At 59.5% G+C, this 27120-nt stretch overlaps 3 protein-coding genes across 13 annotated transcripts; 2 read left to right on the top strand and 1 right to left on the bottom strand.

Moving 5' to 3' along the window:
- The first annotated feature begins 897 nt into the window (after positions 1–897).
- On the top strand, positions 898–5532 carry PYROXD2 (pyridine nucleotide-disulphide oxidoreductase domain 2). 8 transcript variants are annotated; one of them, XM_032694895.1, is made up of 16 exons: positions 898–1113; positions 1528–1547; positions 1781–1874; positions 1954–2027; positions 2147–2293; positions 2436–2589; positions 2805–2866; positions 2980–3077; positions 3483–3624; positions 3716–3850; positions 3952–4024; positions 4135–4291; positions 4423–4577; positions 4715–4821; positions 4927–5047; positions 5151–5532. In XM_032694895.1, exons 1-16 carry the CDS (start codon positions 936–938, stop codon positions 5219–5221), a joined length of 1788 nt encoding a protein of 595 aa, XP_032550786.1. In that variant the 5' UTR covers positions 898–935; the 3' UTR covers positions 5222–5532. The 8 variants fall into 8 exon arrangements, 7 of the variants coding, with proteins under 7 accessions (XP_032550786.1, XP_032550785.1, XP_032550788.1 ...); XM_032694894.1 differs by having other exon boundaries at positions 2742–2866; positions 3773–3850; XM_032694897.1 differs by having other exon boundaries at positions 2742–2866; positions 4209–4291; positions 4770–4821.
- A 1966-nt stretch (positions 5533–7498) lies between these two features.
- Positions 7499–13660, top strand: LOXL4 (lysyl oxidase like 4). The gene is made up of 16 exons (XM_032694910.1): positions 7499–7549; positions 7750–7870; positions 8400–8695; positions 8832–9010; positions 9162–9373; positions 9911–9949; positions 10072–10294; positions 10436–10619; positions 10885–11039; positions 11329–11496; positions 11698–11860; positions 11983–12226; positions 12468–12583; positions 12679–12815; positions 13010–13121; positions 13238–13660. Exons 3-16 carry the CDS (start codon positions 8422–8424, stop codon positions 13306–13308), a joined length of 2277 nt encoding a protein of 758 aa, XP_032550801.1. The 5' UTR covers positions 7499–7549; positions 7750–7870; positions 8400–8421; the 3' UTR covers positions 13309–13660.
- A 1601-nt stretch (positions 13661–15261) lies between these two features.
- Positions 15262–27080, bottom strand: R3HCC1L (R3H domain and coiled-coil containing 1 like). Of its 4 annotated transcripts, none has more exons than XM_032695432.1 (7): positions 27040–27080; positions 20267–21702; positions 16574–16749; positions 16389–16459; positions 16181–16276; positions 15876–16016; positions 15262–15699 (listed from the first exon to the last, which is right to left on the bottom strand). In XM_032695432.1, exons 2-7 carry the CDS (start codon positions 21686–21688, stop codon positions 15644–15646), a joined length of 1962 nt encoding a protein of 653 aa, XP_032551323.1. In that variant the 5' UTR covers positions 21689–21702; positions 27040–27080; the 3' UTR covers positions 15262–15643. The 4 variants fall into 4 exon arrangements, with proteins under 4 accessions (XP_032551323.1, XP_032551327.1, XP_032551326.1 ...); XM_032695436.1 differs by having other exon boundaries at positions 21467–21702; XM_032695435.1 differs by having other exon boundaries at positions 20267–21698; positions 27040–27060.
- Between the last annotated feature and the right edge of the window lie 40 nt (positions 27081–27120).

Genomic DNA, 27120 nt, shown 5'->3' with positions numbered 1-27120 from the left:
AATGGTCCGGAGTGCATCCCCCTTCCCCTTCATCCCCAAATGTGGGATGTGGGGCCCTCAGAGGTTAGGCAGGCTCTGGGGAGGTACATCCTGTCCTGTACCCCCTTCCCCACACCCACACTCCCAGGCACTGGTTAGCCGCAGGTCTGAGCTCCTCTGGGAACAGTAAGTAAATCTGAGGCAACTTATGTGTGTCCCAGGCACATCAGGGCTCAGTGCATGTCCAAACCTTGGGCACAGTTGGGATTGAGGCCAGCCACAAGGGAGTTGGGCAGCCACTGCCCCTTATTGCTCCCATGCTGCTCCCTAGAGCTGGGGATGGTTCTTCCAAGAGCACTGGACCATGACAGGTCCTTTGCCCCATCCTACTGGGCAGGAATTTGCTGAGCAATAGCACTGGATTCAAAGCCAACCTCTTCCCTAAGCTGCCCCTTTTCCTTCTGTCCCCACCTGCTTGGGGCTTGCCTGCTCAAGGTGGGGCAAACTCACTCTGACCTGCAGTGCTTGGCCCATCACCCCAGCCACATGCCTCTGGATCATCCCTGGAACAGAACAGGGGTTGGAGGACGGGAGGCTCTCAGGCCCCGGCCTGCCTGCCCAGCACCTTCCTGGAGTATAGTCTGGGGAGTACCTGGCATCCTGCTGAACTCCAGACAGGATCTGACCTTGTCGCCTTCTCAGCACTGGGGCTGGTCTCCAGCCCTGCTGCAAGCCCCCAGCAAAACTGTGCCAGGGTCAGTGCCAGCAGCAGGGGCAGTGCTGCTCGGCATGTGCTCCTGTCCCGCCTATCGTCCCCGCAAGCCCCGGCACACAGTGGCTGGCCCTGCCTCAAGGCGTTCCCTGCCCGGGCCCCCCCATCTCTTCCCCGTGCCCGGAAGCCCTGGGAAAAGTTCCGCCAGGAAAGCAAAGTCCAGGCTGCGGGACTCAGGGCAGCCATGGCCAGGCACTGTGGGGCAATGGCAACCAGGATCCAGGCAAGACTGAGCACAGTCTGCTCTTCCCGATGGCTGCAGGACTGGCATCTATCCCTGAGGCTGTCAGGACCACGTTTGACCCATGCCGGGGCTGCAGAGCGACTGCAGCGGGAGTACGACGCGGTGGTGATCGGGGCAGGTAACGGAGCAAGGGAGCAAGGGAGCAAGTGTCGAGCTGTGGGGAGCCAGCGGGGACCCCCACTTGTCCTTCCCCCACAGCAGGTGGCAGGGGAGTGGCCAGGCAGGAACCACAGCAGTGCTGGACGCGTTGCAAACCCCCAGGGGTCTGGCACAGCTGGGCACACATTGCAGCCCCCCAGCATGCAGGGCACAAAGGGAACATCTGCCTTGAGCACTTCTGTCCCCCTCCCCTGCACCGTTAGGGCCAGGGCTGTAGGGCCAGTGGAGGATGCCCCTTGTCACCTGTATCCCTGTGTCCAGAGCCCGTTATTCAGATGGCTGTGGCTCCCCCATGCCTCAAGCATGGTAGGGTGCCCTGTCCTGTGGGACTGTCCCAACACTGGACTCTGCTCACCTCCCTCTCTCCTTGCAGGGCACAACGGGCTGGTGGCAGTAAGTACCGAGAATGGCATGCTGCCTCTCCTCTATCCCTGGGGAACAGCCAGGGACTGGGAAGGGTCTGCGCAGTAGTCAAGGGAGGGCTTTTGTGGCAGTGCCCATGGGGCTGGGGGCTCCCACAGGGCCCTCCCTGGTGAGGGGGAGCACCATGTGCAAGAGGGTGCTCAGATTGACAGGGACACATCCCAGCTGGAGGGATGGGCAGTGCGATGCCATGCTCCCCACAGGCTGCCTACCTGCAGCGGGCAGGGGTGCGCACAGCTGTGCTGGAGAAGCGCCACGTGCTGGGCGGTGCAACTGTCACAGAGGAGATTGTGCCAGGTACCCCTGCATGCCCCTTGTCACCCTGGCCCTGGCTAGCCCTGGGTGTGGCCACCCTCCTCTACCCCACATCTTCCAGGGTTCAAGTTCTCCCGGGCGTCGTACCTGCTCAGCCTGCTGCGGCCACAAATCTATGCCGAGCTGGAGCTGCAGGTATTGGCACCCATCCCTTGCTGGTCTGCCAGCACCTCCCAGCATGCAGGCAGGTTGCCCCTGCTGCAAGGCTGTTTCTACAGGGTGAGTCCTGTAGCAGGGACATCCCTGTCTTATAGCGGCATGGCCTGAGGGTGCTCCCACGGGACCCCTACTCCTTCACCCCACTGCTGGAGGACAGGAGCCCTCCTCGCTCCCTCCTGCTGGGACACAACATGGCCCAGAATCAGCAGCAGATTGCTCAGTTCTCCCAGAAGGATGCCCAGGTACTGCAGGGGCATGCACCTGGCACAGCAAAGCCGTTGAGGTGCTGCCCTGTCCCTGAAGCAGCAGGGTTGCTCCTGGGTGTGATATCCATTGCACCTATCATGGTGCAGTCCTTGTTTTTCCCTCTCTGTCCCCTTTCAGGCTTACCCTGAGTATGAGGCATTCATGGGGGGCATGGTGTCGGCCCTTGACCCACTGCTGGATTCTCCTCCACTGGATACAGCAGCCCTGGGGAAGGGGTCCCTGCTGCAGCAGCTCAGGAACCTGCGAGCCCTGTGGCCCCTGCTGCAGGCAGGTACATCTGGGGTGCTGGGGAACCCTGATGGCAAGGGGTGTCTGCCAGCACCTAGGTTGGGCAATGGAGAGCCTCCTCAGGAGCCCCAGCTGGGCTGGCAGGCTCTGGTAGGCTTGCCTACCTTGGTCCCACTGCCTGTTCCCCAAACCCAGTTGGGCACCAGCAGCCAGCCCTGGTACAGCAATGCAGCTCTCATACCACCTCTCCACCCCCAGGGCTGGCGCTCGGCCAGCAGCTGCCCCGCTATTACGAGGTGCTCACAGCTCCCATCTCTAAGGTTTGTGCTGATGGTAGCAGTGTGGAGCCACCCACTGCCTCGGGTACTGCCTGCAAGGGTGCTGCGGCAGCTCCGCACCCCAAGCCTGGCATGCTTTCTTTCTCCTGGGCCAGATCCTGGATCAGTGGTTTGAGTCAGAGCCCCTGAAGACAACTCTGGCTACTGACGCGGTGATTGGAGCCATGACTAGCCCCCACACCCCCGGCAGCGGGTGAGGGTCCCTTCCCCCTGGGGCTCATGGCTGCATTGTCCCCCCATGCCACACTCTGTGCTTGGCTCTGCTGCACCCCAATACCCAATGCCCTGACTCCTTGCCTCTCCCTCTCACTGCCTGTTCAGCCTTGCCAGGGTGCCTCAAGGGTTGGAACTGGGCAAGGGGCCATCCCTGCCATATGGCTCTCCTGGGTGGCCCCCACCTATCCCTTTGCTGTTTGGACACCTCTAACCCTGGGTCAGATTGAGTCCTGGCTGGTGCGTGCTCCCTGTAACTGAGTTGGCATCCTATGAGCTGGCACAGTCCCATCTGTGGGGGCTGTGGCACCGCCCTCACTCTGCCCAGGCAGGGGACAGACCCATCCCCTCGTCCGGCATCTAAACTAGTGTCCTGCTACCACAGGTACGTGCTGTTGCACCATGTCATGGGCGAGCTAGAGGGACGGCGGGGAGCCTGGGGCTACGTGGCAGGTGGGATGGGAGCCCTGTCCCAAGCCATTGCCCACGCAGCGACAGCCCGGGGAGCCCACATCTTTGCTGAGAAGGTATGGGGTGCCGGGTAGAGGGGAGCTGCCTTGCCATCCTGCAGGAAGCAGGGATGCTCTTGGTGAAGTCTTGTCCCCTCTGCCTGCCCAGGCAGTGTGCCACGTGCTGCTGGGCAGGGACGGGCGGGCACAGGGTGTTGCGCTGCAGGATGGTACAGAGGTGAGGAGTAAACTGGTGCTCTCCAATGCCTCCCCCCAAATCACTTTCCTGGAACTCATTCCTCAGGTATGGGGTGCATGGGACTGGTGGGGGCTTGGCATGTCAGCATCCCCCCATCCACACTTGCCCCTCACAGTCAGTCTCTGCACCGGCATATCCCATCCTAGAAGCAGCTGCCGAAGGATTTTGTCCAGCGGATCCGGCAGGTTGACACACGCTCCCCTGTCACCAAGATCAATGGTAGGTACTTTCAAGGACACTTCTGCTGCCATCCCTGCTGGAGGAACACCAGTGCTAGGCTCAATAAGAGGCTGCACCCTGCTTCCCCCATATCCCCATCCCATGCCCAGTGGCGGTGGATCGGCTGCCCAGCTTCCTGGCTGCCCCCAATGCCCGTGACGGCCAGCCCCTGCCCCACCACCAGTGCTCCATACACCTCAACTGCGAGAACACCCACCTCCTGCATCAGGCATTCACCGAGGCTACCCACGGACACCCCTCCAACAGGTAGGAGCCTGCACTGGCATACCTTGGTTCCACAGGGGAAAGGACAGGACAGTCATGGCAGGTGCAGGGGAAAGAGGTGTGGGGTGGCTGGGTCCCTCTCTGCCTACCCAGCTGGTGTACTGCTCCCTCAGGCCCATGATCGAGCTCTGCATCCCCTCAGCGCTGGACCCAGGACTGGCCCCACAGGGCTGCCACGTTGTGTCCCTCTTCACCCAGTACACCCCGTCCGTGCTGGCGGATGGTCAGTCCTGGGACGAGCAGGCCAGAAATGCGTATGCAGACAGGGGTAGGTAATGCCCACACAGACTCCAGTAACACCAGGAACATGGGTCCCTGCCCATGGGCAGAGCTGCCCTGGAACTGTGCATGGGCTTGCTCCCATGTCCCCCCAAGCTGCCCACCAGTCCCTTCATCTTTCTGTAGTGTTCGACTGCATTGAAGACTATGCCCCAGGATTTAAAGCATCTGTCATTGGCAGGGATATCCTGACACCACCAGACCTGGAGAGGATCTTCGGACTACCCGGTGGAGTGGGTACCACACGTGTCACCTCTGAGCATCACTACGGTGCCAGTGCTGGTGGGCATACAGTCCTGGGCCAGGCACAGTCAGCTCACATAGAGCTCTGTTGGCAGAACATCTTCCACGGAGGAATGTCTCTGGACCAGCTGTACTTTGCCCGGCCAGCACCATCTTACTCTGGCTACCGGTCCCCAATTCCTGGCTTGTACCTGTGTGGAAGTGGAGCCCACCCTGGTGAGCAGAACTGGGAGCCAGGACCCTTCTGGGGGGCTGCAGAAGGAAGGCAGGGGCATGTGGAAGAGGTGCACTACCACTCCCCATTTCTGCTTTCTTGCAGGAGGAGGAGTGATGGGAGCAGCAGGACGCAATGCTGCCCAGGTGGCCCTCAAGGACTTCAGGAGCCTCTGATGACAGTGGTGACTCTGACTTCACCAATACAGGCTTGTGGCAGCAGCAAGCCTCGTTGATCCCATGCAGAGCCCTGTCCATCCCCAAATTGCTTACCAGACACCTCAGGGCAGCATCCCCAGAGAGATGAGGGTGCAGTCTGGCAGGGTCCCCTGTGCTCTCAGCTGCTACTATCTTGAACAGGTGGCTGCTCCCAGCCTACCACAACCCAGCTTTGCTGCAGTGACTCGTGCACTGTGTGACCCTGGTAAGCCTCACTCAGCCCCTGCCTGTGCCCATGGAAATAAACCTTGACCCAGGCTCTGTCATGAGCACTCTTGCTGTGATTTTTGAGCAATTCGCGCAGCTCCCACCGTGTCCAACATGAGGGGCTGTGGCTGGTGCTACAACCTCAGCGGAGGTGCCAGAGGGGACTGGCACATTTCAGAGCAGTGAACAGGAACAAACAGCTCCTCACCCTCTCCTGTGCTCATTGATGCAGGCTCAGGTGCGTGCAGGGCTGTACAGAGTCCCCCAGTTCCGGGCTGGCCTGGACCTTCCCATGGTGCTTAGAAGAAGCAAGCAGCCAGGGAGCTGCCTGGGACCTGCTTTGCTACCTGGAGGCCCCAACTGTCCTCTGTCCCCCAGCTCTGGGAGGGTGTGTGTACAGCATACACGTGCCCAGCAGCTCAGAGGCCACAGGAGCCAGGAGTGGCAGCTACACCCTTGTGCCCCACGCTCCCTACTGTTCCCACCAGGTGCTGCCTGTGCATGTTCTGGTTCTGTCCCTCCATCACCAGGGCAGATGCTCCGCGCTGGCCAACCCTCAGCCACAGCAGGCCCGGGAGCCGCTGGCTGCAGATTACAGAGCTCACATCCTCTCCCTGCCCTCTTCCTCCCCCGGACAATGCTCCTGATTCAACCGCCCACCTCGCCTCCTGCCGGGCCCTAAATACGGTGCTGACAGGCTGAGCTGCTGCACCTGAGCTAGCTGAATCAATATTGACTGGCCAGGAATAGTCCCGCAGCCCTCTGAGAATAGCCCCGCACGCCCGCCTCCTGCCCACAGCTTCCCGCGCACGGGGCTGCCCTGCTGCTGGCTGCGTATTTTTAGCTGCTGCCGCTGCTGGCTGCCCGGGACTGCAGGTGCTGGCACCCAGTGAGCCCCGAGGGAGATGAGGGGCTCACTGAGTGACACCTCAAGGCAGAGGGGGATGCCTCCAGCCTGCCACGGTCACAATGAGCAGCACAACACAGTGCCCCCACTGCTGCGGGGTGAGGCTGGCAGGTCCCAGGTGTGGGAGAGCCCACCAGCCCCCTCCCTGCCCTCTTTTTGCTGACCCCAGGAGCAGAGGCAGAGCTGGGAGTGGTACCCAGCACCCATCTGCCCTGGACCCCTGCCAGCATCTTCTGGGTGGGGAGGCCAGGGGGACTTCTGGCCTCACACTTTAGAAATTGAGCTCCAAAACGTTGAGACACGAATGAGTCACAGGCTTCACTGCTGGCTGCAACCCTGCCCTTCCCCAGGGCTTTCCGTGGCCCCCATGCTGGGGCTGGCCAGTGACCTCTATCGCAGGAGAGGCTTCAGCACATGCCCTGAGCCCGGACGAGGCAGAGGGCTGGGACGAGGGTCTCCTGAGAGCGGGTCCCGGCGCCGTGCACCCATGCACACCCAGAGGTGCTGGAGCTCTTGCGAAACGTGGCGATGAGCTCACGGGCTATTCCCGGCCGTGTTGACTCTGGCTCCTCCCGGCAGGATCCAGCTGCTTTGACTCCAAACAAACAGCCCGGTGGCCACCGGCACATTCCTGGCCGGTCCCTGGGCACAGCCAGGGCACAGGGTTTCCTGTTTATCCCCATCCCACGGCGGGGCACGGCGGGCGTGTGGGCAGCGGGGTGCCCCGGGGACTGGCGGCACCCCAAGCCGGAGGTTGCTCCCGGGGCAGGTCGGGAGGGGGGCATCCCCAGTCTCCACGTCCCAGGGAGAAAGGCTATGCCTGAGGACCTTCACAGCCAGCCTGGCTCAGGAACGGCCCGGGTGATGCCCTGAGCCCTGGGAGAACCGTACTCCGGACTTCCAATGCCATCCCACAGCCTGCCGTGCTCTCTGTGCCCCCCGAGTCCTAGCCCCATTGCAGCACCCCGAGGCACCCCCTGCCTGCATGCCCATTTGAGCCACTGTGTAGGTGGGAAGGGGCAAGAGATCTCCTTTTGAGGTGTCCCTAGCGTGACAGTTTGTCACCTCCACGAGGTCCATGCTCTGCCTGGCTGGGGGACAGACCCATGGGAGGAGCATCCTTGACCGGGGGCATTGGATTCAGACTGGGAGGAGGTCCAGGCTCACGGCAGGTAGGGGTATCCGGGGGTCCTCTGCCCCCTCAGGCTGCGGGGAGGACAGGGGTTGGGGCGGGGACAGGTTTGCCCCAGTGTGGCAGGGTACGGCCGAGGGAGGGCAGGGAGTAGGGCTGGGCTCCAGGCCCGAGGCGGGAGGGCGGAGGCTCCCCCCCCCCGGAGCGGCCCACCCCGCTGCAACATAAAAGCGGCTGCAGGCGGTGCTCGGCGGGAGTCAAGAGCTGTGGGAGTCAGCAGCAGCGGGAGTCAGCAGTCACGTCCACTCGCCACCGCCTGCCCCGCATCGCTGCCAGTCCTGCACCGCCATCCCTTGCCAGGGTGAGTGCCGGCGGTAGCCCCGGTGGGGGGAGATCTGGGCACCTGGAGGGGGTCAGCAACCCCACTAGTGCTCTGAATGGGAATGCAGGGGAAGAGATGGGATGATGGAGACAGAGCTATGTGAAGGATGGGGAGGGGAGGGACCCTGGTGTTCGGCAAAGGATCCAAGCGGGGAATAAAGGGGGGCTCTGTGAGGCCCCCACCCATGTCCCGAAGCACGGGGCAGGCAGGAAGCAACAAGAGCACAGGGCAATGTTCGTGGGGTTGCCCATGGCTGTGGGTTCCTGGGAGGGCTGTGCCAGGGTTGGGTAAAGCAGTGATGGGTGCAGGGCTGGGGCTGAGCCCAGAGGTGGGGTATGCTGCAAGTATGGCAGGATCTAGTGCCTGCATCCCCCACGGCACAGGGACAGGGATGTCACCACTGCGCAAGGGGACATGATATCCCTACACCATTGCCCAACTCCTGGGGCACAGGGAGCACCCCCACCCTGCCATGATCCCCAAGGGCTCATTGTCAGGCTGTCCTCAGGCATCCCACCTGCAGAACCGTGATGGTGATGCCAATTGGCACAAGTCCCATCCTTCTGGTGCTGCTGCTGTGCTGGGTGGCCCCCAGCGGGCAGGACCTGGCCCCAGTGCAGCTGCGGCTGGGGGGACCACGGGGGCCAGCGGGAGAGGGCCGGCTGGAGGTGCTGTACCAGGGACGCTGGGGCACCGTCTGCGACGATGGCTTCGACTTCCACGCGGCCACCGTCGCCTGCAGACAGCTGGGTTACACCGCAGCCATCACCTGGACCCATAGTGCCACCTACGGCCAAGGGGAAGGTAAGGGGCAGGTGGGGAGTGGAAGGGTGGGGGGTCCTGGGGAGGGCAGTGGGGAGGGGGAGCCTGCCCTGAGGACTGTAGGTGCAGGCAACCGGCGGGACGCACTGGATGGTGCCCGTGGTGCTGTGTTCCCCAGGCCCCATCTGGCTGGATAACGTGCGGTGTGGGGGCAATGAAGGCTCCCTGGCAGAGTGTGTCCACAATGGCTGGGGCATCAGTGACTGCCACCATGGTGAGGATGCTGGTGTGGTGTGCTCAGGACAGCGACTGCCTGGCAGCTCCCCCCAGGCTACCACCTCTGGTAACCTGAGAGAGGTGAGTGGGGGGTCATGGAATTCCCCTGTTCCCAGTAGGGTATACCAGGGGGACTGGAGCAGGTCCCTCTAACCCTTTCCCGTGTCCCCATCCTGTATGCCCTGCCCTCGATACTGGAGTCCCATGCCCAACCCTGTGCCCACTGCGGCAGGTGCCAGGGCTGAGCCTGGAGGAGGTGCGGCTCAAACCCATCCTGGCACGAGCCAAGCTGAGCATGCCAGTAATGGAGGGTGCTGTGGAAGTGAAGCACAACGGGCACTGGAGGCAGGTGTGTGATGCCAACTGGACCAGGAACAACAGCCGTGTGGTCTGTGGGATGCTGGGCTTCCCCCGCGAGAAGCAGATCAACACCAGCTTCTACCGGTAGGGATGTGGGAAACATGCATTGCACCTAAGCATGTGGGGCAGGTGCCTGGCTGGGCACACTGTGGGGACAAGAGACTGGAGGGGGCATCGGGGAAGGGCTGCACATATGTGTGGGTGGGCAAGGTGCCTGGCCATGCCTAGGTCCCCTTCTTGTGGCCTTGACAAGGGGCAGAGTTGGGCTCAGCAGCATCCAGAGGGCTGTGGGTATGGTCACCAGCTATGGCTGGCAAAGCGTGGGAGAAAGGAGAGGAAAGGCAAGTGTCTCTCAGTCCGTCCACCTCTGTCTCAGACTGGGACTATAAATACAGCGCATAATGAGCCCCTACCAATGCCAGGAGTCACACAGTCCTGCTGGGACACATGGTACAGCCAGGCTTGGCACGGTAATCGCCAGTGTGAGAGAACCTGACATTCTGTGGGAAGACCTCATGGTTCCAGCTCCTGCTGGGGAGGGCAGCAGTGACGGGGTGGGGGGGTTCAGTTGTGCAGTGTCAGCATGACACCCCCCAACCTCCTGGTTCTGTGTACCCACAGAAAGCTCTGGAATAGGAAGCTGAAGGACTCCAACTCCAGGTAGGACTCAGCCCTGGGCAGGGCAGGCAGGGCACCTTGGGTGGGCACCCAGCATGGATATTGGGTGGGGGTGAGTCTCTGGCACCCAAGCTGACACTGACCCTGCTCCTCTCCCTTGGCAGCCTGAAGACTCTCAGCCAGAAGAACAGCTTCTGGGTCCACAGGGTACAGTGTCAGGGCTCAGAGCCCCACCTGGCCCGCTGCCCTATACAGGTGGCCCCACCAGCCCCCCGCCAGCACGCCTGCCCCCACGGCATGCACGCCATTGTCAGCTGTCTCCCCAGCCCTGCCTTCCAGAAGGGCACAGGCAAGGGCAAGAGCAAGAGCAAGGCCTCCCCAGGAAAGGTGAGCCCTGGCAGAGCCCCGCACCTCATCCCAGCGACAAAGAGTCTCAGAGCTGAGCAGCACACCCAGCCACTCCATTTGCACTTGTGCAGGCGGGTGGCCATGTCCTGGGGGTGCTGACCAGCTGCTCCCCATGCCCAGGTGCTCCCGGTGCGGCTGCGAGCGGGTACCCATCCCGGCGAGGGCCGGGTGGAGGTGCTACGCCACGGGCAGTGGGGCACCGTGTGTGACAAGCAGTGGGACCTCACTGCAGCCAGTGTGGTGTGCCGGCAGCTGGGCTTCGGGACAGCGAAGCAGGCCCTGGTGGGAGCCCAAATGGGACAAGGTGAGGCAGATGGCACAGCATGGACTTGGGGCACTGCTGGACTTGGAGGGGTATGATGGGGAAAGCCACTGTTTTAATGTGTCCTGTTGGAGCATCCTGGGTTCTTCAGTCAGCTCCAGCCTGCCCTGGCATGGGGCTCCCTTGTCTGCTTCTGCCATGGGCAGCCCCATTCCCATAGGGAATACCCAGACCAGGGGAAGGAGGATGCGGGTCCTGCTCCAGGATGGTCATGGAGCAGGGAGCACTGACCCTTCCTCTGCTTTAGGTCTGGGGCCCATCCATATGAGCAATGTACAATGCACTGGCCATGAGCGCACCCTGGGTGAGTGCCGCTTCCAAGATGCCGAGCAGAGCGGGTGTCAGCACAAGGCTGATGCTGCCGTTCGCTGCCACATGCCCCACATGGACTTCAAGAGCCAGGTGAGCCCCTGTCTCTTCCCCAGAGCCAAAGCTCCATTGCACAGCCCTTGCTCACCAAGCTCTGTGCCTGATGTGGATGCTCAGAGCAGCTCTGGGGTGACCCAGGGGATGGAGGCGACACAGAGCAGCACCTCATTGGGGTTCTGCAGGATGAGCTGGTGGGAAAAGTGGGGAGAAAAAGAGGAAGAAGAAGTTGAGGGAGATGTGTTGGGCTGCCTATCCCATTGCAGTGCTGAGAGGGGGGCTGGGGTCTGCACCACATTCCATCTCAGCCCTTCTCTGCTGGCAGGTGCGGCTGGCCGGGGGCCGTAACCCCGAAGAAGGTGTAGTGGAGGTGCTGGTGCCGGTGCAGGGGCGGCTGCAGTGGGGTGCAGTGTGCGGTGCACAGTGGGGGCTGAACGAGGCCATGGTGGTCTGCAGGCAGCTGGGGCTGGGCTTTGCCAGCCATGCCCTCCAGGTGAGTGGGTTCCCATCCTGGGGCCAGGAGTTCCAGGGGTCCTGCAGGATGGGTAGTGTGGGCATAGGGTGGCTGGGCCTCTGGGATGAGACAGCTGGGGCAAAAAGCCCTGGTGACAGCGTTAGGGCAGGGAGGGAGGCAGGTGGGTTCTGGCAGGGGGTGGGAGGACTGGTCCAAGCACTGTGCTCCTCCTCTGCTCAGGAGACGTGGTACTGGGCAGGCAGCCCCGATGCCACCCGGGTTGTGATGAGCGGGGTGCGCTGTGCCGGCACCGAGCTGGCCCTGCAGCAGTGCCAGCGCCATGGCCCTGTCCACTGCCCCAGCGGCGGGGGACGCTTCTCAGCAGGGGTCACCTGCACTGCCCGTGAGTAGCAGGAGCCCATGGGGTACTGCCGGGAGGCAGCACCCCTGTTCTCCTGGAGAGTAGGGGGAGCTATGCAGGGTGGGGATCACCTTCTCGATTCCTGCTGATTCCCTTCATGCCAGATGCCCCAGACCTGGTGATGAATGCCCAGCTGGTGCAGGAGACAGCCTACCTGGAGGACCGGCCCCTGGGGCTGCTGTACTGCGCCCATGAGGAGCGCTGCCTCTCCCGCTCTGCTGACCAAATGCAGTGGCCCTATGGCTTCCGCCGCCTCCTCCGCTTCTCCTCCCAGATCCACAACCTGGGAAGAGCTGATTTCCGACCCAGGATGGGGCGGCATGCCTGGACCTGGCACCAGTGCCACCGGTGAGTAGCCCATGGGCAGAGGCTGGCAAGGAGCTGCCCCCTCCCAGGGCCAGGCAGGGCATGGTCCCAAGAGACTGTCTCACCCGAGGTAGTTAACAGCGTCCACGTCAACACTGTCATTATGGCTTTATTTGGCTTCAAGGCTGTAATTTGCTGAGTCCCTGGGTGCTGCCTGCTCCCAGCAGGGCAGCTAGGCCGCCCACATGCACACCAGCCCTGTACTCAGTCCCTGTCCCCACAGGCACTTCCACAGCATCGAGGTCTTTACCCATTATGACCTGCTAACTCTCAACGGTTCCAAGGTGGCGGAGGGGCACAAGGCCAGCTTTTGCCTGGAGGACACCAACTGCCCTGAGGGTATGTGCTGTCTGCAGAGCTTACAGCAGCCCCTCATTCTGCTCCTTGAAGAGGGCTCTGTCTGTGCCCTCCCTCACCTCCCTACCCTCCTGCAGGGCTGCAGCGACGCTTTGCCTGTGCCAACTTTGGGGAGCAAGGGGTGAGCGTGGGGTGCTGGGACACCTACCGCCATGACATCGACTGCCAGTGGATTGACATCACCGATGTGCCACCAGGCAGCTACACCTTCCAGGTATGGGAATGGAGGGTCAGGGGGGTACCAAGCCCCTGGAGCTCAGGGCTGGGGGCTGCCCTACATGGGCACCATCAGCACTCCCTCACCCTGCACATTGGGGTGCAGCTCTGCACCCCTCTGTGCATGTGCCACAGCCCTGCCTGGCCAGGGCATGGCAGAGGTGCCCCCAGCCCTGCCTCTTGCCCTCTCAGGTGGTTGTGAACCCGAAGCACGAAGTGGCTGAGTCGGACTTCTCCAACAATGTGATGCGGTGCCAGTGCAAGTATGATGGGCAGCGTGTCTGGATGCACAGCTGTCACACAAGTAAGGAGGGACAGGAGCATAGAGGGCATGAAAGACAGGGTGGGAGAAGTGACAGGGTGGGGGGTGCCACAGGTTCTTTGTTCCTCCCCCATCACCACCCATGTCACTTTCTCTAGGTGATGCCTATGGTGCTGATGTGGTGAGCGACCTGGAGAGACGGGAACGCCTGGCCAGCAACCTCGTGTGACCCCTTGGCATCGGCATGGTCCCAGCAGTGCTGCAGGACAGTCCAACTCCCATGCCCCGGCAGCACCAGACTGAGCTCAGGGACTTGCAGACTTTTGTATTTATTGATGCTGCTGCAGAGGATGGAGATGAGCACTGGGGCTGGTGGGGAGTGCCCAGGGGTGCCCAGTCCCGTGCTGCCAGCGGGACTTGCAAGAGCGGCCCAGGTACTGCAGCAGCTCTCACCTCCACAGCTCCAGTGCCCCCCAGGACAACTACCTCAGCCTGCCTGCCCAACCTCCCTTGCTCCAGCAGACTCAGGACAGTCACTGGCCACCCATGCACCAGTCCTGTCCTCAATAAAGGTGCTGTGAGATGGGAGCAGGGTGCTGTGCTATGGGAGAGAGTGTGCTCCTTTATCAACCCCATCATTCCCTGCTCTCTCTGCTGCGCTCTTTCCCATGAAGACCAGGGAGCCAGTCCCCAGCTGAGAACAACTCTGGTTTATACAATGGGTCCCTAGCCAGGTAGTATCTCCCCTCTGCCACCCAGGGCCACCAGCCCCTGGCTGTCTGTGTGTGGCTGGCATCAAGCAGCTCTGGCTTGCCACCAGTGGTCCCCGCCAGCCAGGGCACCCTGGCCCTGAACTGGCTAACCCTGTGCATGCAAAGGACCCCAGCCAGCTCTGTGGCAGCACGGGCCAGCAGCCAGCCCACCAGCCACAGTATCTCCAGCCGCCATGGGCTTTCCCAGACTGTTCTGGCAGCTTCCCAGCCATGGGAGCAGTGGTGAGGCCACTCTGCCTCCCAAAGCCCTTGTACCTGGGCACAGCGTAGAGACAGGGCACATCATGCTCTTGCTCTCTGTGTTTCTTTCCCCTGTGGTTTCTATCTTCTTTTTTATAACAGCAGATAAAAGGGAATGTCTCCAGCCCACTCTGTACTGCCCGTTCCCCAGCGAGCCAGCTGACAGGCACTGCCACCCCCCTCCTTGCACACCTCTGCCCATCGCCCACCTCATTGGCAGGCACCAGCCCAGGGTGGAGGGCTATCAGCACCCACCTTGGCCCAGGACACGCCAGACTGTGCCCACACGTGATGGTCTCTGCACGTGGAGGAGCTGCTGGGGACAGCGGTGATGCACTGGGGTGGCCTGAGGCCAGAGATCGTGGCAAGGCACGTGCCGGCGAGAGGCTCACTCTGCCGGGGTCAGGGTTTGAAGGATGCCGGATGGCGGGGAGGATGTTTTCCACATGAGAGCAGCTTTGCGCCCTGAAATTTCCACTGGCCAAGCCACAGGCATCCGGGAACGGCAGCTGAGATGGCTCCCAGCTGGCAGCACTGCTGGACGGTGCAGGGGCAGGCAGCCACTGCCACGGGGTTGTGACCAGCTCCACTGCTGCCAAGCTGGGGGACAGCCAGGGGACACGGGGCAGCCACATGAGCCCTTCAGCAACCAAAAACACGCAAACCGCTGGCAGGGGTGGCAGAAAAGCATCATCCCCACCTCCTGTGAAGGGCCCCAAAGTCACGGTCCTGAGAGTGTACAGGGCTACAGGGCAGGAGTGCTGGGGCACACAGGGCTGTTTTTCAGATACTGAGTGACGATGCAAAGCACAGGAGCCCAAGGCAGGTCCCAGCCACTGGCCTCCACCCCGGGGTGGGGCAGGAAGCCCCCAGCCCACCACGGCTGGCAGCATGGCCACATCACAGCCCCATGCAGAGCCAGGAACGTGGCCCTGCCCGTGTTCTGACAAGGGCCCTGCTGTTCGGGGCCACAGCTGCTCTGCGGAAGTAAACAGAGTCCCTGCCAGCACATTCCTGCCTGCCGCCCTGCCCGATCCCTCCTGCCTGCACATCCCCCCTCCCCGCTGGGGACACCCACACCTGGGAGGGGTGGACATCTCCAGGCGCCCCCAGCATGCATACCCATCCCCGGTACGAAGGAAACGGGAGCCACCACCCAACCAAGCAAATAAAATATATGGTATTTATTAGCAAAATAAAGGAGAGAAACTCTCATTTGCAAGGCCCTGCCAGATGGCCAGGGCCACCCCACACAGCCCCCCTGCTCTCTGATGAGTTCCCTGCACCCCCCTGCTGCTCCCACTGCAGCTGGCAGCCCTGGGGGTCCTGCCTGGGGTAGGGTGGGCAGTGATGCCTGACGGCAACAGCATCCCCACAGCAACAGTCCCGCATGCGTCCCGCTCAGCCCTTTCAGTGGAGCTGCCCAGTGCTTTTGGATGTGGTGCAGGATCTGTCCCAGCTCCAAGATGCAGAGTGCCCTGCCTGCCTACAGAGAGGGGCTCAGGCACCCCAGGGGGGTTTCCAGTGGGGCTGAAAGTGCAGCCTCCTGGCTCACTCTCGGCCCTCCCAGGCATCCTCCCGCTGCTTGTTTTCCAGGCGCTTCCTCTCTGCAGAGACAAAAGGGTCAACACCATGTCCCCATCAGCCCACAGCCACACACTTCCTCGTGGAGGTAGCTGGAGTCCACCCTGGTGCACTCCCTCCCATCCAGCACCCTGTGAGAAGGGGCATCCACAAGGAGGGTCTCCCCATACTGCAGTCCCTCCAGGCATCCAAAACTCACCTTGAGCTTCTTGCAGCTTCCTCCGCTCTGCATCTCGCTGGGCTGGAGTCTGGTTGCTGCGTACCCCCAAGGCACCGATCACCAGCCGCCTGGCCAGAACGGCTGATGTTTCAGGGCGCTCCTTGGCTGGCTGCAGGTACTCTGTGAAAGTGAAGATGGGGGACATCAGTGGGGAATCCTGGGAGGGATAGAACAGCTGGCATGGCCACGGAGCCGTGTTGGCTGCCCTGTCCCTCCCTAGTCGTCAGGATGATGTTGCAGCACGAGCATGATGATACAAGCCAGCACAGGGCAGCATCACTCACCAGCATATGCCCTGGCTTTGGCTTTAGAGGCGCGGGTGCCCTGGGAGAGTGGACGCGTCTTCACCATCAGGTGCTTGGTGCTGAGGGCATCACGTGCTGCAGGGAAAGAGCAGCAAGTTCAGATGCAGGGTCAGTCCTATGCCCAGGATCTGGCCACAGGAGAGGGATGCCTCCCCTTTGCCCACACCCAGCAAACCAGGAGCAGTACCTGTTATAGGGCTGGAGAAGATGCCCAGGGCATGTGTATCATCCACCCATTTAATATCAAAGCCTTTTTTCCTACCAAAGAGAGGGAAGGTTAGCAAGGCATTCGCACCTGGTGAGCGGGGGTCTGGAGCACAGCCCAGGCAGGGAACCCCAGCACCGGGGACACAGCATTGCTGGCAGACTCACTGATAGCTGCAGAAGACACGCATTAGGTCCTCAGTGCAGAAATCCGAGGGGAAATCGTAGATCTCGATGACGTGGGGCAGCTCATCATCGCTGATGTCCGGAGCAGTGGGTTCAGCCCTGTAGTAGTCGAAGCGGGGTGACTGCAGGCTCTCCTGGTGCTTCTCACCCCCTGAGAGCTGCAGTGGAAGGAAAGGCACAGCACTGAGCAACCCATGCCCACCTACCCCACAGCAGTTCCCGATCCATGGCAAGCACTCCCCAGAAAGGGGCCCAGCCCCCTGCACCCCATCCCAGCACTGCAGATGGATTCATGGCACTGAGAATTAGGAGTTATTGACTGGCATTCTCATGCCATGCACTTGGTTTTCCCATTACCAGCATCCCTTCACTTGTCACGCTCTGCGGCCCTGCAGGGGGCACAGTAGGAATGGCAGGGGTGAAACAGTGCATGCACTTCCAAGCACACCCCTCCTTCCACAGTGATATGATGATCTGAAATACTTTTAAGGAAGAACAAGGAGCAGGACAGCAATGCCAGGAGGAAAGACTGATGTCTTCCTGCCACATGGAAGTACCAGGCTTAGCATGTCCTGGCTGCATGGAGCAGCCCAGCAGCACCCTAGATGCCAAGATGAAAAAGTCAGCACTCCCCTAAAGAGCAAGTTCTGGTGGTTAGTCACCTGTGCAGCTAAAAATTTATGCTTATTTCTCATTTGAATTTGTCTGACTTCACTCTCCACCAGGCAGTGTTCTGCTTCTCTACTGGATTAAAGAACCCTCAGTCTCTGGTCCCCTCCCTATGACAGCATTTGCTAATGTTATCAAGTCCCTTCTCAATCTTCTTCTTGATAAGCTAAATGGGTTGTGTGCCTGTAGCATCTCACAATGGGGCACTTTCTCCAGCCCTAAGAGATGATGGCTGTAGCACTTTTCTACCTCGTCCATTTTTCATCCTTCATTTTAAAACAGGAGCAGCAGCCTCCCACTGCCATAATACAGGGATGCATCCAGCCTCTATTTCCCTCTGTCCCACAGCACCAGTGCCAGTAGGTCACCCCGCACCATCTTCTGCCCAGTGGGCCATCCTGCATCGCTTGCTGCACCCCTGCTTTCCAAACCATGCTGTGCCAGCTGTCAAGGGGATTCACTGCCCTGCTTCAGCTGAGACACCAGGACAGGTGCTGACAACTCCCCTGTCCCCCTGAAGCGTGGGGCTGGCATGGTGCCAGGAAACAGGTACATAACTCAGCCAGGTTCCCAGCCTGATCCCCTAAGCGATCATAGTGGAGCACACCACGGTTGCAAGGTTAGAGTCCATAAATCCCAGCCAGTTCAGTCGATAAAAAGTGCTCATTCCGACAATTTTATGGGGAAGATGGATTCACGGCAGGTGAAGGAGTGCTGCCAGGACGGCTGGATGCTGGCGGAGGGTAGAGCTGAGTTATGGAGCTCACGGGACAGGCCAGCACTGCCGGAAGAGCCACCTGCCCCACCATCACCCCCGTGCTGAGCAGCACACTCACCAGGCACCCTGTGCCTGCTCGGGGTAGGCGAGGCAGCCATTCCCTGGCAGGATGAAGCCCTGCAGTGTCGCTTGAGGGAGCAGAGCACTCGGGTAGGCGCCAGGCATTGGGAAGATGATTAGAGAGCAGGAGCACAAAGTGCCGGAGCAGTCCTTGACCTTCACAAATCACCAAGTGTGGCCGGGCAGCAAGGACAGGAGCCGTCTGGCAGCAGGGCTCAGCCACGCGGCAGGCAAGGCTCAACAGGTCCCCTGGTGCTGCCAGCCCCAGCATGCAGCATGCCTGCAGCTCCCCAGCCATGGGGCAAGGCAGTGAGTAGGAACCAGGGTACAGCCCCTGGTCCTGACAGGCATCCTGGAAAGGTTCACTGACGGATGGGCAGACAGATGACAGGGAAAATGAAGACTGTCCATCACATCTCGCTGCTCTCTAAAGATGCACCCAGAGCACGTTAGAGGGGTTGGTGGCTGCTCCCTTACACCACAGTCCCTGGCACACATGCACCACAGCCCCCACCATGTCACGCTGGCTGATGGAGAGTCCACTGAGGCTGCAAGGAAATGGTCGTGGTACTTAATTACTCTCTGTGTTCAAACTGATTTCTGCTCTGAATTTGCCTGGTTTCGGCTTCCAGCCAATGGCACTCACTATGGTATTTTTTTCCTGCTAGATTAAAGAGCTGCCCACTATCAGAAATCTCTCCTCCACACAGAACGTCATAAATCTTGCTCTCTGCTGGCTATCTGCATCGCATAAGGATTTGGTTACGAGGAAGACACTACTAATTTTCTTGTCCTTTTTGTTAATTAACAACAGCTCCATCTCCTTGAGAGCCTGCGCCCTCCCAGAGCAGCCACATCCCCCTGCCAAGAGTTCAGAGGGCTCAGGAAGCACCAAACTCCACATGGGAATCGGCAGGGGACAAAGATGGCAACTTTTAATTGATAAATCCCTATTTTAGGTTCTTTTTCACCCATTTTGGGAAGCTCCCTGGAAAGCTCAAACTTGGCTCAGAGCTTGTGCATGGGGGAGCTAACACGGATACTCCTTGAAGTACTGCGCAACATAATCTTGTCCACAGCATCCTTCAGCTGCACCATAACACAGACTGTCCCTGACTTTCCTACTCCAAGGACAAAGCCATGTCTATGGCACCAGCCCACAGAAAGCCAGCACCACGTGCTTCCATCAGAGCAGCAATGCATCAGAGCATCCCAGTTGGAGGGTGGGGGACCACAGCTGAGGGGAGCACAGCCAGGCAAGGATGGGAGTACCCAATGCCCTTCCACATTCCCCCAAGGTAAGCCCATGTGGCCCACACACCATCTCGACACTACGCCAGGCTCAGAGAGGGCACACCAGCCCAAGTAAGGCCTTCAGGACAACATGGATATCAGTGTCCCCTAGTAAGGATGCTCTTGAGTTAATCACATCCCTTCACAGATGCTGTTATGGAGGCACCACCCACCACTTCATACCCTGCTTCCAGCATGGGGTGGACAGACACTGGCTGTAACAATATTAGCACTGTTTGTTACTTCAGGTACATTAATGTCATTCGGAAAATTACCGGTTTGATGCTATTGATTTAAAATGCAATAAGGGATATCCAGCCTCATTGCAGAAGCTGAGCTTTCTTCATGAATGGCAGGAAAATGGTGTGGGTGCTGGTGCTAAGCAGCCAACTGTAGTAAATTCAGCTGCATGCGTGCAGGAGGGAATGGTAATGAGCCACAGATGATTAAGAAGCCATAGTTTCGAGGAAACATCCCAGTGCTGTTTCAGTGGGAGCTCATTTCTTTATCACCAACCCTAGTTTCATCAGGGTGCAGTTGCAGTTTACAGCACTCAAGCAGGTTTTACTGCACTTTAAGTACTATAGAGAGACAATCTCCCCAGCCTTCACCAGCACTGCAGGATGGGATGAGAACCAGCCAGGGGGCAAGGTGTAGGTCCTAGGTGTTTTGGCAGCAGCTCAGGAAGCTCATGCCCTCGGGAATGGCTGGCGGTGACAGCAGGCAGCACAGCCAGGCTGACTGCATGACCTGGATACAGCCCGCCCACCCCTGCACTCACCCCAGAGAACACAGGAACAGACAACCCCCAGATCCCAGTGGGCAGCAGTCACCATCCTTGCAAATCCCCACAAACATTGGCTTGCAGGAAGTACCTCCTCCAGCAGGCGTGGGTCCAGGCAGTCTCCATCATCGTTGAACAGCACATCCCAGCTCTCCTCAGCACCCGGGCTAGCCTGGCTCAGGGTTCCAGCACTGGTACTGGTCTGTCCTTCCTTTGGGAAGCTACTGTGGAGACCTCTCTCTTTCTTCTCAGCCTCCTGGGTGCACTGGTGCTTCTGCAGTGAGCCGACATCCTCATGTGTCCCTGCCAGCTCCTTGGCCCAGGACACCGGCAAGAGCTCCTCCACGCCACGGCATAGCAGCTCCAGGGGTGGTGGGGGCTCACAGTTCTCCAGGGGTGCTCCCTTCCCTGGGCTGCTCTCAGCCCCAGTGCTGCTGTCTGTGCAGGCACAAGTGCTGCCCAATTCCTCTGCAGCAGACACCAGATCACTCTTCCCACTGGGTCTCCCGGTACCAGTAGTGCTCTCCTCTGTGACAGGCAGAAGCTGGGATGGGCTGCCCATGCCCTGCCCTGGGGTGCACTCCCCTGGGAGTACTGGCACATCGCCTGTGCTACCCCTCAGGAACACAGGTTCACAGCTGGCTCCTGGTGCACACAAGGTGCTCTCTCCGGCAAGCTCAGCCATGCCTCCCCACCTTGCCCCCTCCTCTAACACCCCAGTGGCACAGCCCTCGCTCTGCCCTGCCAGAAGAGAACTCTCCTCCCTCTCCTCCTTCTGGGCTTTCAGAGCCACTGCCTCCCTTGCCAGCCTGGGCACACTGCCCTGTTTGCCCACTCCTGCTGACTGAAAAACAGCCTTTCTCAGGGTCTGGCAGAGGTCCCCAGCTGGATCTGGGGTGCTGTCCCCCAAGTGCTCCAACATGCCACTCAGTCCTGTCTGACAAACCAGTGTTGGGCTAGTAGCAGGTGTTGGGCTAGTGAGGTCATCCCCAGGCTTGGGGGTAGCCTTCATGGCCCCAGCCTGGGCATTTGGTGGGGATGGAGGGTCAGGTTCAGTCCTTATCATCTGGTGGCCATGGCTGAGCCCTCTGAATCCTTCATCATGGGATGCTTTGTCCTGCCCGTCCCAGGGCTGGGCAACAGTTGGATCTGGGCATGGCTCACACGTACGGGGTGATGCCTCCAGGCTCTCCAGTGCAGTGGGGCAGCTGCCTCCCGCCCTCTGGCACTGCCTGGCAGAGGCTGCCTGCAGCTCCTTCGGGGCAGTATCCGCCTTGCTCTCCCTCCTTACCACTCTGCCTGACTGTGTTGTGGCACGGGGGCTTCGCCTCTGCCCCTTGCCACTGCCCTGGCAAGAGTCCTGTCCCAGGCGGTGGTTCGCAGGCTCCTGGTGGTGCCAGACCAGTGCGCTGCCCGTTGCTTGTGCCTCTCTCTCCCGCCGCGCTTTGGGCACATAGAGGGCCATGTCAGGCTTCCTGCGGCGTGGCCGGCTGCCCTCCGCCTCCTGCTGCATGGTGCCACCACTGCCTGCCAAGGAGAGACAGCGTCACTGCCCTGCCCACGTCCCAGCAGCCCCACCGCAGAGTGCACAGTGAGCAGCCCCTGCCTGGGTCAGAGCTGGGGTCCCAGCCCAGCACCCACCCTTGCTCCCCCAGCAGCTGCACACAGTGATGGATTGTGAAGCCCTAACGCTGCCCCACGGTAGCTTATCTGCAAATGGGGTTTGGCACCCGGGGCACCCCACAGCCCTATACACACCCTGCAGCCGCTGGTGGGGTGTGTCAGGCTTGGGGGAAGTAGGGAAACCCTGTCAGCATCACTGGAGCACCTGCCCTCCTCTGGCAGCTGCTACCTGCGACGCTCCAGCCTAAAGAGCCCACATCTGCACCCAAAGCAGAACATAGAGATCATGCACTAGTCATGCATCAAAAACCACAGAGAAGCCAGCGGCAGCCACAGAATACCAGAAACCAAACCCCAGCCCAGGGATACCCTGGTGTGGGACCACGGCTGCCACCCTGGCACACTGCAGCCCTGCTCACCTGCTGCCCCATCCAGACAGAGATTTATTTTTCATCATCTTTGGCAGAAGCAGGCACACCGCAAGCGGCCAGGCCTCCCTGCCCCAATAAATATGCATCAGACAGGGTTTATGGAGACGGATGGTGCTGGGGGCTGCACTGTGGTTGAGGGGAAGGCAGAGTGGGGCTGGGCCGGGGCCCCGTGATTAATCACTGCCCACTCCGTTTAGGGGGATTCATCACAGGCCACTGTCAGGTAAATCACTGGAAAAACACCTCTTCAGTAATTAATGTGAAGTGACGGATGGACAGCCCCTGGGCCCATTAATCTGGACCATCAGCGCCGACCGAGATTATGAATGTCAGGATGCATAAACTGCCGGTAGATCAATAGGGCCAGGAACCCATCCAAGGCTCTCATTTCCGAGGCACCTCCGGTACATTAGCCTCCCCTCCACGGAGCCCCTGACCAAGGCGCGAATGCTCTTTGTGGCCCCTCACCAAGAGCCAGCAGCGGTGCCAAGAAGGCGACAGGAGGCCAACCACTGGCTGGAAAGTGGCTGGGGCTGCCCATGCCACACGGCATCATCCCCTCTTCCTGATGGACAGACAGACAGCTGCCTTGGCATGATGGATGAGTCTCTCATGGCTCTCTGGAAACCGCTGGAAAAGCCCAAGCAGGGCAGTACCCCCCGGTATGACTGCGGCATCTGTGCCTGCACCTCGTGCCACGGAGGTGGGCAGGAACACGAGGTGCAGGCACGGGCGCCGCGGTCATGCTGGGCACCATCCCAGGGCTGCCCCAATCATTTTTCTGTCTCCGCAGCTCTTGTCATTTTTTTCCCCCTCTTTGATACACTAATTTTGCTGGCAGAACGATCCCCTTTATCTTTATCGACCGCAAGAAAGGAACGTATCCTACAAACCTTCCAAGGGCTGGATTAGTAATTTTTCAACACCAAGGCATTATACATTTTCTCACCGAGTGGCAACCTGGATGCCAGAGGGGAGGGGGTACTGGAAACCCCCCCGGCATCACCATTTCCAACCACAGAGAGCTTCCAACAACACTGAAGCACGTTCTGCTAAAGGATGTTTCCCAGGCAAGCCCAGAGGCTCAGCCCATGGCACGTCATCAAATGCCTTGGGGGCACCAGTGATTTCTTCAGGCTCTGCTTCCCAAGAATTTCCAGCACGGGGAACGACCAGGAGCTGCACTGCTCCACACACATCCCATGTCACCTCCAAGAAGAGCCTTTGCACACAGGATTTATGGGCTCCTCGAAAGCTTGCCATTCACCTTGCCTCACCCTCCAAAGCAGATGGTGCAGCACTAGCCAGACGGCTGGTGCTGGGAGCATCCTTTCCCCGCACATCTTTGCCTGCCGCACACTGTTGGGGAAGAGCCACTTCCTACAGCCTGGGAAGAAGCACGTCAAGGTGGTAGATGACCCACACCAGCAGGGATGCTGCAGCACTTTGTTTTTTCCCCACAGGGCAGCACAGCTCCTGCCCCCAGCCTATTACACACTTCATCGATGCCACAGCCACGGGTCGGCACCAACATATTTCATGCTCCAGGAGGCAGAGCAATGGCCCTGGCTTTGGGTCTCATTCACACTACACTGGGCAGGGCAATCCTCCCACTTCCAAAGTCTGGGACCAAGCTTGCCCTGCAAACTCAGGCAACAATGGGCAGCACGTCCCCAAAAAGGCCTAGCAAAACAGATCCACATTGTGGCAGCAAGCAGGGAAAGGCCATGGTACCATGGTAAAAGATGGGAGTGCTGCCCAGTTGCCTGGCACATAAAGCCCACCAGCCCAGCACAACATAGCCTGGCATGGCCAGGAGGATGCTGGAGCATCAGTGAGGCAGCAGCCAGAGCTCCCTGCAGGTACAGGCTTCCCTCGCACACTGCTCACACTGCTCGTGGGGAGCTTGTGCTCCTGGCATTGTTTGTGAGGTCTCAGCGAGCTGCCCAGTCAATGTGCCAGCCTGAGTTTCTCCTCTAGCAACCATCTGCAGGACATATGGGCAGCATTTTCTCCCTGATTTCTCTGTCCATCCAAGGAAGGACCCCACAAACAAGAGCAAGACAGGGCTCGCTACTTCACAGACCCTGCTTCCCAATGCAGAGCGCACTGCTGAATTCCTCCATCATCTGTATCCCTACCTGGCACGTGAAGACACCTACATGCAGGTCCGACAGCAAAGCCAGGGGTCCTGCCACCTTCTCCTGTTGTAGGCAGGGATGCTGGCCACAGTCCTGCTCAGGCAACCTGGGAACAGGCACGGATGCTGGGCTGTGGGGCTCACGTGGAGCATGCCAGTTCCCGGAGAAGTTTCGGTGCCACGCAGCACCCTCTCAGCAGGCTGCCGCATTTCCTGGCAGGCAGCTGTATTTTTAGCCTTCGAGGTTTCTAATTCCACTCAATCCATATTCCCATCGATAGAGCAGATAACCTTAAAGCCTGATAGTGAACAGGGATGGCAATACTGGGGGATCAGGAGCCTTGGGAGACCTCATGCAGCCTTGGCATGCAGCTCGTGCACCACAATGTCACTCTTTACAGCCTGCAGCAGATTGGGCTCTTTGAAGGGGAAAAAAAATAACTATAATAACAAGATTAATAAAAAGGTAGGTACAAGGAGAGTCTAAACAGCTCCACTGGGGAACCTGCTGCTTGCAGAGCTCATCCCATGCCAGGCACGTGCCATGGCACACTCATCTACTGCACCAACACCAGCATATGGTAGCCCAGGTAAGGATTGTCAGAGATTCTGGCTACCCTGCACCTCTCCTGCTCTCAGCAGAGCTCTAGCCCAGGTCACCCAGCTCAACAGCAGGTGATGGGGCCAGGGAAGGACCTGAATACCTGGTGGAGACAGACAGAGCAAAGGCAAGAACACAGAGCCACTGTTATGAGGCAAAGCAAAGTGCTTCAAGAACACTCCCATCCAACGTCTGCCCACAGCCCTGTAGGATTTAAGATGCCCCTGTCCCCTGCTGCCAGGAGAAAGATGCTCTCCAGCAGCCACACCAAACATTGAGGAGGTGGCAAAGGTGGCAAAGGTGCTGAGAAAGAGAGATTTAAATCATGCCTTTCATTTGCAATACTCTTAGGAGATACCTGGAACAGATGCTCTTAGGAGATACCTGGAATAAGAAAAGGGGAACATTCCAGACAGGAAGATGATTTGTAAGTCAATAGTGTCCCCTCACAGCTGCAGTGGGAAAAAGGGACAACAAACCAGCAAAAGGAGTTAACAGCCAGAGCACTAAGGGGAATACAAAGGACTTTACAAATATACCCAGGCAGAATCAGCACAAAAGTGAAAAGGTCTATTAATAAACAAGTAGGGAGAGAAAATTAATGATGGCTCAAAAATAAAGATGACTCAAAAGGGAAAAATCACTGGTTTTAACCAGAAAAATGCAAATGAGGCAGAGGCCTCGCAAAAACAGCTGCAGGGAAAGCAAAACCAGCATCTCCACATAGACACAGTCACCTGGCCGGCACAGCCGGTGCAGAGATGAACCTATTAACCTGCTGATACGCAGTGCCGAGAAGAAACCAGGGCCCTGGTGATGGGTAGAGCAAATCAGGCACTAATTTTCTGTGCAAGAAAGGACAACAGAACCAGAATCAAGGCACAGGATAAATCCTGTTCCTATGCCTAGTGGAGAACAAAATTGGCAGGTGAAGGAGCCTGCATACCCACCACAATGGGCTTCTGGATGATGCAGGCTGGCTTGTCCAGAGGAGCTATTTCAGAAGAATTGCTGGGCAAGAGACAACTTAGCTGAAGTTCCGGGTATCGTTTTATACCATCTCCCAAACTTTAACTTGAATAATGAACTGTAATTAAACGTGCAGATGAAACTGAGCAGAGAGTTGTTGCAAACACCTTCCAGAGCAGACACATCATTCAAAGGATCCAAGAAATGTAACCAGGAAAGAAATCGAGACTCAGGCTGAGAAAATGAAAGTAAAATAACCCAAAGCAACTACTCATGGGGCAAGAGTAGCCTGGAAAGCAAGGCCCAGAGCCACACAGTGCACTCAGACCAGAAAGCAAGACCACCCCAAAACACACAAGGGGCAGAATCTGATCACCAGCATCATGCCATGGGCCACCCCAGGGCTGTGACAGCCCCATAGCAGGCAGCACGCAGAGCCTCACAGGTGGCATGAGGCATGAAGGATGGTGGGACAGGGACAGACAAGCAGCCATGAAAAACAGTGTCCAGCACCTGTGAGCACCAGACGTGTTTTATAAGGCATGGGAGCCTGGCACACTGAGCACCCAGGGATATGTGCAACAGCCCTGCACTCAAGGGCTGAACACTGCCAGCATCGCCCTGGGACTCTGCACACTGGGGAGAGTTACGGGGTCTAACAAGTGTCATGTTATCTGGGTACGCCAGGGGTTGCCAACCAGTGGAGTGGGAGAGGTGGGACTTCAGGTGGGGGATCAGGGCTGGGGCAGGGCGTGGCTAGAAGAGGAGATGGGGTACAAGGCTGGGACAGGGTGTGGGGTTCAGGCCTGGGTGAAGAGATGGGAGACAGCGCCGGGAGAAGGGATGGGGGACAGGGCCGGGAGAAGGGATGAGGGACAGAGTCGGGAGAAGAGATGGGGGACAGGGTCGGGAGAAGAGATGGGGGAACAGGGCTGGGACAGCGGATAAGGATCACGGCTGGGACACCAGGGCGGAGAAGAGCAGGGCAGAAGTACAGGACAGGGCAGGGTGCCCACCCCGGGCTGCAGTGCCCCCGTCCCGAGCGCCCCGCCGGGCCGTGCCGGGCCGTGCCGTGCCGCCCGCCAGGCCGCCGCCGTTACCAGTGGCCGCGCCGGGTCCCCGCCGCTCAGCTCCGCTCCGCGCCGCCGCTTCCGCCGCGCCGGGCCCGCCCCGCCGTGGGG

This window comes from Chiroxiphia lanceolata, chromosome 8, assembly GCF_009829145.1.
Source record: "Chiroxiphia lanceolata isolate bChiLan1 chromosome 8, bChiLan1.pri, whole genome shotgun sequence".
Taxonomy (NCBI): domain Eukaryota; kingdom Metazoa; phylum Chordata; class Aves; order Passeriformes; family Pipridae; genus Chiroxiphia; species Chiroxiphia lanceolata.
Note: the sequence above shows the minus strand (reverse complement) of the source record. Positions and strands in the feature narration are given on the sequence as shown.

Coding starts and splice junctions, on each gene's coding strand:
- PYROXD2 (XM_032694893.1), top strand. CDS start 936: ATGGCCAGGCACTGTGGGGCAATGGCAACCAGGATCCAGGCAAGACTG. Junction 1,114..1,527: donor CGCGGTGGTGATCGGGGCAG/GTAACGGAGCAA, acceptor CTCTCCTTGCAG/GGCACAACGGGCTGGTGGCA. Junction 3,851..3,951: donor TCCTGGAACTCATTCCTCAG/GTATGGGGTGCA, acceptor ATCCCATCCTAG/AAGCAGCTGCCGAAGGATTT.
- LOXL4 (XM_032694910.1), top strand. CDS start 8,422: ATGGTGATGCCAATTGGCACAAGTCCCATCCTTCTGGTGCTGCTGCTG. Junction 10,620..10,884: donor GGGAGCCCAAATGGGACAAG/GTGAGGCAGATG, acceptor CCTCTGCTTTAG/GTCTGGGGCCCATCCATATG. Junction 11,497..11,697: donor TTGCCAGCCATGCCCTCCAG/GTGAGTGGGTTC, acceptor TCCTCTGCTCAG/GAGACGTGGTACTGGGCAGG.
- R3HCC1L (XM_032695432.1), bottom strand. CDS start 21,688: ATGCAGCAGGAGGCGGAGGGCAGCCGGCCACGCCGCAGGAAGCCTGAC. Junction 16,277..16,388: donor CTTCTCCAGCCCTATAACAG/GTACTGCTCCTG, acceptor CTTTCCCTGCAG/CACGTGATGCCCTCAGCACC. Junction 15,700..15,875: donor GAAGCTGCAAGAAGCTCAAG/GTGAGTTTTGGA, acceptor TTGTCTCTGCAG/AGAGGAAGCGCCTGGAAAAC.